At 38.8% G+C, this 7,261-nt stretch overlaps 1 protein-coding gene across 1 annotated transcript; it reads right to left on the bottom strand.

Annotated features, from left to right (window-relative positions):
- Positions 1-406: 406 nt before the first annotated feature.
- LOC110778952 (putative lipid-binding protein AIR1) lies at positions 407-778 on the bottom strand. Its single transcript, XM_021983486.1, has one exon. It carries the CDS (start codon positions 776-778, stop codon positions 407-409), a length of 372 nt encoding a protein of 123 aa, XP_021839178.1.
- Between the last annotated feature and the right edge of the window lie 6,483 nt (positions 779-7,261).

Here is a 7,261-nt window from a genome sequence, read left to right as displayed (position 1 = left end):
GTGAGGCCACATGTCTGTAATTTGTTAATACCTCGGGCCACCTAAGTGATAATTACCCTATATATTAAATTAACGCTACATAACAAGGACATATAAAATAGAAATATAAGTATTCTTTATTTTTTATTGGTTGAAATTTTCATAAGAAGGTTTTTCAAAATACATACATTGTCTATTTTATTTTTACTTGCACCATTTGAGTTTGGCGTAAAGATTAATAAAAATGTAAGTATCATAATTTCCTAATTATAACAAACAAAAGAGGGGGAAATTTCACTTCGAAATCTCCTTAATTTTATAAGTTGTAAGTATGATTTAACGTAAAAGATTAGCTGAAATTACCATTCATGAAAATTCCATGGTTGGTGATCTAAAATAAAAATATAAAGGTAAAAGTATAAATAATCTAGGCATTGCGTGGAGGACATTTGAAGGCTTTAGGAAGCTTTGTATCACAATAGATGACAAGGAACTTAACAGCAGCATTGATGTCGGGGTTATTAAGACCTAAGACGTTGCTATGAACCGTGTCGGTGCAAAGGCAGACAGCAGCATCTAGGTTAACGAGGTTTCGTACGACGGGGCAGCAAGAATCCCTCTTAGAAGATCCAGTCCGAAGATGAACAAGATCAAACACATCCTTGCACGCATTTAATTTAAGGGCATCTGAGGGACATGCCATAAGAGATCGGCCTACATCTCCGGCCAAGGCGAGATTAAACAAAACAAGGTTTAGCCCTAGAAAGAGCGCAGCTGATGCTATGCTTCCTGAGGCCATTTCAAATAATTTTGACAATGTTTTATTGTTTTTGATACAAACAATATAATGAAATAATTATTTGTGTTCACAGGCACAACAAAGTTGAGCTACTTATAGAATTCAATTATATTGAGTGGGTATTTTTGAGATATTGAGTGGGTATTTTTGAGATATTGAGTTGGCTTGATGAGTATGAATTAAAGGGTAAGATAATATTTAGCATATTGCAGGTTGGAAAATGGTTGTTCCATTGATTTAGCCACTGTCTTAATCAATCATGATCTCCACTTTTCCCTCAAAATAAAATAAAATAAAGTAAAAGTAGGGTCTTAATTTGAAATAACTCATTGTCATATATTATACTTCATCCGTTCTTTTTTAGTTGACATAGTTTGACTTAATTTTGACAATATTCACATAATATACTTTATTTATCAATTGTGATTTATACTAAAGAAAAAATATATAGTCAAGTGAGGTATTGTTATAATCTATCGTCTCATTGTACAAATTTGTAATATCAACTTTTTATAATCTTAACCATTAATAATTACTGATATTAATGACTGAAATGTTGTTGGTAAACGTGATAAAAGAAATGTAACTAAAAATAACGGAGGAAGTACTCTTTTAGGGATAAGTATATATTGATTCTAAAAGCATACAAGCACCTTATATTTTAGGGTGACAAAGTGCCTAGGGATATGCCCCAATGGACGGTTGACTTCTTATAATTGGAGGTCTTGCTCTTCAGCAAGTAATCTCGAGGAAATTACCAATTGAACCACACAAGTAATTAAAATGGGAAATAAAATGTGTAAGTTTAATAACAAATAAAATTAAAATATCATTGAATGATATGGACATAAAATTGGAAAAACATTAAATCATGAGGATTTTACCTCCATTGTACAATGCCTGAAAAAACACAAAGGCGCTGTAGACACCTACTTTTGTCCCCATTCCCGAAAGGGAAGGTTCGATGATGAGAACATAAATCTCCACTTGACAACGCATCTCCTACAAAATAACGAATCTCAATTCCCCTTTTCATTTCACCCGAAGCCTGCTATTTATAGAAACCTGCTATTTATGGAAACCTGCTAAAAATAGTAACTGCCGTAAAGGGTAGTTGCTAAAAGTAGTAAGAATAAAAAAGATAGAAATCTGTCAGAATTAGGTGTTGCACTCCAACATAAATCCTAAAAGAGATAGAAATTGTAAAAGGAATTCTATTCCTATCGCAGTTCGATGAAAGAGTTAACGTATTAATTAAACTCATAACGAACCTAGAGTTCGTAAAGGGCCCAGACGCATTCCGTCGTAAATTGATACGCACCAAATAACTCGGATTAAGTCTCTTAATGAACTCCATACTCTATAGTCCAATCTGACAAAGAATTCTGCCAGACCCTATTTTCAACGCCCAGCCCTGGGCGCCGAAATCTTTGACGCCCAGAGCTGGGCGCCGAAAATACCTGGGACGGATTCTTTTCCTAATCCGTTTCGTATTCAAATTCCTGAAAATCTATCTTTCTACGCCACTCTTTCCTATAAATAGACCCCTAAGTTCGACGTGAAAAAGACACAACACACAATTATATTCTGAGCATTGACTCTAAACCCCTAAGCCTAAGCCTCACGCTGCAAAACTGATCACGCGTTCTGTCGCAATCGATCCATAAATCGAACAGAACGTATCCCGTCCCATAACTTGAGATTCGTTAAATAAAAGGAGAAATAGCAAAGTCAAAGTGGTTAGTTTTTTGAGAACCGTGACGCACCTCTCAAGGGTGCGTCGTAATGTGTCCCTTTTCCATGGTTTAATTGCTTTCCTCGCCCTTTTATGAACTGTTAAACTAACTAAAATCTGATTGTTCGATCACGCTTAATAAATATGATATTTTTGGGAAATTGGATTATCATGCTAGGTCCCTTAAAACAATCTAAATCTGATAACCGCGCTCGATCTAATACTATATGTTGCATATTGTGAAAATCAACTCAGATTAGTTTAATAGTTAACGCATGTCCCTTCAATTATTTATGCTGAGCTAGTAAGGATATCCTGCCTCTGGAGTTATCGAAGAGCGAGTACTCCTCTCGGTAGTTACAGTCCCCCGAACCCTCAATCTCTACCCTGCGGGTGTACGTTGAGCGATCCCCACCACCAGGGATCACAAGGGAACCTATGGCCGTCGTGGTCAAACATAATTGCATTCCCTTTATGTCACGATAACCGGGTTTTGTCAGTTTTTCTCATTGTCGTTAAAAACTGAATGGCGACTCCTATATTACTAGTCAATTGGGTGTAAACTCACAGGAAATCCAACTACACTTGATTTGACAAAAAGAAGCGTCACACCCACGAGGGACGAGGTCACGCATTAGCCTCGTGCTTTTTCGACCCCCTCACAGTGGCGACTCCACTGGGGATAGTGAAGGAAATACTCGTGCTTGTAGGTAATCAAAATAGCCGAAGGGTGAAACGATCCTACCCCGCGTTTATTTCCCAATCAAGTTGGGACGACCTGAAAATCAGCATATTAATGTGAACGGACAGAACCGCATAACGAATCTTGGCTCCCTTGGTGTTTCATCTTGGGAGTTGGGACTAAGGATACCCATCGCCAACCGGGGGGTGCATACGCTTCGAATGTTGTCCACTCGGCACTTTCGCTAGTAGTACACCCGTCCCAAACCCAATCGCTCGCCCATTAGGTCCCTCTCGCCTGCATGCCCCCTTGGCTTGTACTTGCGGGTTGGCCTCTTGAGCGAAATTCGTCTGCTGAAGACACTACCTCGACCGGGGCATGTGTTGGATCTACGATAGAAGCGGTACCAAGCCAGGCGCAAATAACTACCCATAGAAGCCTATCATAAACTACATGACATATTATTATTGCCTCATGATGGAATGTTAGTTATGTGTAGCGAAATATATGATTGTGTGTGACAAACTATCCTAGAAAAACCAACGACCTTAAAAATTGCCCAAACATTCATAAACCAATTTGCCAAAGAGTTATACCGAACACGTGTTCCGCAAACCCGAACGATCGCCACAAAAATAAGCGACGCTCAGGATGGCCTGTAACGAATCCCACAAACGCTGCACAACGCGTAAAGGACGTTATTAGGCAAGCACGCAAAATCGAAGTCGCATAAACAAAAGTAGACGCAAACAGAAAACGAGAACCAGCCAGGGACGCATTTTCAACGCCCCTGGCTGGGCGCTAGAATTTCTCACGCCCTAAGCTGGGCGTTGAAGTTGCTGCTTGGCCTTTTGGTCAGGCGCAGCAGCCTCGGTGCCCGCGAAAAAGAAAACACGTAGAAAAAAAACCGTTCGTAAAATAATTTGCTGCGAGGGCGTAAGAAAAGCACTCGGTTCTAAAAGCGACTCATAAAAAAGAATAACTCTTTGCGTCGTTGTTAGGCCTCCTACGACGACAATGCTCGGCATCAAAACCGAACATGCTAATAATTATGAATGTCACATGGGAAAAGTATTCAAAAATAATGTTTAAATGAAGTTTTTAAAAAATAATGTTCGAATAAAAAAGTAAATCCGAGTCTAGACTAGGCTATGCCAAAGTACAATCTAAATCCTAAGTCTTAGTTGTCTTATCCATAGAATCGGTCCTAATACTTGGTGTCGTTCTGCAAGTTAAAAGGTTAAACCATATTGAGTCTCCCTTCCTAACATTTAAATCAATGAGCACCCATATGTAATTGTCATCCCTTGCTAAGAATCCACGGCCTCAATACTCTCTCTCACCCATAAAAAGAATATATTATAGTATTTGCAAAATGGAAACGGTCACATTCTGAAAATCATTCCCCCATAGTCGCACAACCCCCAAAGTGAACCTAAGGTGTCAATACCATTGGCAAAGAAAAAATTAATGGCCTCAAGGCTTATAATCACATTGGGTCACGACTATCATAGTCCTCTCGAGTCACTCGCTCCTTGAAATACTACTAAGTACGGACTAAAAGATTTTCCATGAATGCAACATGACCAACCATGAAAAAACCCAAATCGGCATGCCATAAAGCTACCATTGGGGTAAAGCAATACACACTAAGAGGGAAGCCGCACTAATGATTCTATCTTGCAAAAATAAAAATTCGATCTCCCCAACTAACTACTTTGCCAACATTAAGCAAAATGGCGCGTGACAAATGAACACCCAAGGGTTAAAATCTAAAGTGTCAACCAACGAAAGTTATGGTCCAATTAGCCTAAGTCTGAGAGTCGCTTGGTCAAGTATTATAGGCTTACGCCACGTCATTATTTTGATTCTAGGCCACCTCCTTGTATTCATACACGGGTTATAATCAGAAAAATTAATGAAAGTTCGAGTCCAAATCAAAACTTCCAATTAAATCCCAGAAACTGGAATCTGAAGCAAAAAATTATTTTCGATGTAATTCTTTCGTTAAATTTCAATAAGGTAAAAATAACATTTTAAATCTACGCTATTTTCACATTTTAAGAAACGACTAAATACGCTTGCAAAGTAAGATAATTTAAAGGTCCACTATAGGCCCACCAAACGAGGCTCACTCAGTCTCGCCTCGTGACTCAAAGGCCACAACCGTCTACCTTTTAGCCCAAATAAAAAATTGATCGAAGGATTTATGTTGGGGGAGAAATCCCAAGCAAAAAGAAAGCGAAAAGAGTGAACCATGAAATACTTAGCCCGTACCTCCCAAAGTGCGAAATTTACCCAATAAACGAAGGAAAAGAATTGAGTTAACCAATCCAAATCATAAAATTCTACGATGTCTACCCTTTCCAATCCTTATGTTCTTAGACGCCTTCGCTCTGGGGTCCCTGTTCAGCTCATTTAACCCATCCATGTTCTCACTACCATAACCCAAGAAACCATTACCTCGACTCTTGTTTTTGAACTTGTTATCAACTGCAAAACCACGTACGGTCATTGACACGTGCGTCCTCCAAAGCCCAAACCTGCTCTTACACCACCATTAGCATAATGACCGTATAACTTGTTTGAATACATCCTGTTGATATACCCTTGAGCCGTCCCCATGCTACTCATTGGCCTTGGTTGATGTAAACTCATGACACTAGCTTGAGCCTGCAAATTGTGAGTCCTAGAAGATGTAATCCTTATGCTTGACCAATACCTATACAAATTATCCTATCTCATTCAACCCATCTTTCAAACCGTCTTGAGTCACGAATAAAAAAGAAGACAAATGAAAAGTACAAAAAATAATAAATAATAAAAAAGCGAACTTTGCAAAGCGCCTTTAAAAATTCGTTTAAAAAGAAAAAGAACATTTAGCGCACAAAAAAAGATTCACAAATATTGGGCACAAAACCAAAAAATCTGCCTAGATATCATTTTCAGCGCCCAGAGCTGGGCGCCGGAATCTTTAGCACCCCAGCCTTGGCGCTGAATCTCTCTGCTTGCCAAATTTTGTCCAGAAGTGCTCGTCATTTTATCCGCACATGCACGGAAAAATAACGAACACTTGGAGGGGTACAACACGTATTCAGATATACGTACCACCAAAAAATACATGTACTCAAAAAAATATAAAACAAATTTTTGGCTTACGGCAAGGCAGCAGATTTAAATAATAATAAACTTCACTTATTCTACCGTTTTAAATAATATGTTTCCATCTCAGAACATACTTATCGAATTTGGCATTCTAAGAAACCATTTTCTAGGCTAAGAACTATGCAAGACCTGATTCCAAATTAAATCTATTTAAGGCGGATACGTAGGCAATCCGTGATTCGGTCCAACCAATTTGCAAAAATATTAAAGCCTATAGAAAAACAAGAATAAGAAATAGAGTCCCTTATTGAAATTTAATTACTTGCAATCCAAGTCGAAAGAAAAATTTAAAGTCAAAGGAAGAATCCAAGTCATCAAGATGCCAAAATTAATGAGCACACATCGAAAAATAATGAGGGCACATACCCTTGCCAGAAGAGCACTCACACTCCTAGGCACTTAGCTAAGACTCAAAAAGATCGCTTTGCCTCAATTGAATGGGGGCTAGCGCAAGCGTCCATGACCTCTAAAGTACTCGACTTGACCCTCCCTAAAGCGAACTAACTCACTTAAAGACTTTCTTTCACCACTAGACATAGTCGTTCACTTAAAGACCTTCTTTCACCCCTAGACACAGTCATAGTCGCCGACAAGTAGTAAAGGCAGTAAGCTTGCGATAAAGAGGATTGTTCTACGGCATCACCCCATCGTTCCTTCGAACTCAGGGCACCCGTTCATGGTAATTCAAATGCTTGCTAATCCCCTTTGGAAAAAATAAGACATTGTCAATAGGACTTGGCACTTAACCGAGGCTCACCCTACTCAGACATGTGACACGGGCATCTAAAATCGAAATCTGAAAGCATTATTAATGGGAAGTCATAACAGCAACTGGGGGCTAAAAATTGAAATGAAAGAGCTAGGGAAAGAACTAAGTATACCTTGACCTTTTTTGCAGACA

The sequence above is a fragment of the Spinacia oleracea genome, chromosome 5 (assembly GCF_020520425.1).
Source record: "Spinacia oleracea cultivar Varoflay chromosome 5, BTI_SOV_V1, whole genome shotgun sequence".
In the NCBI taxonomy this organism is placed as follows: Eukaryota; Viridiplantae; Streptophyta; class Magnoliopsida; order Caryophyllales; family Amaranthaceae; genus Spinacia; species Spinacia oleracea.
Note: the sequence above shows the minus strand (reverse complement) of the source record. Positions and strands in the feature narration are given on the sequence as shown.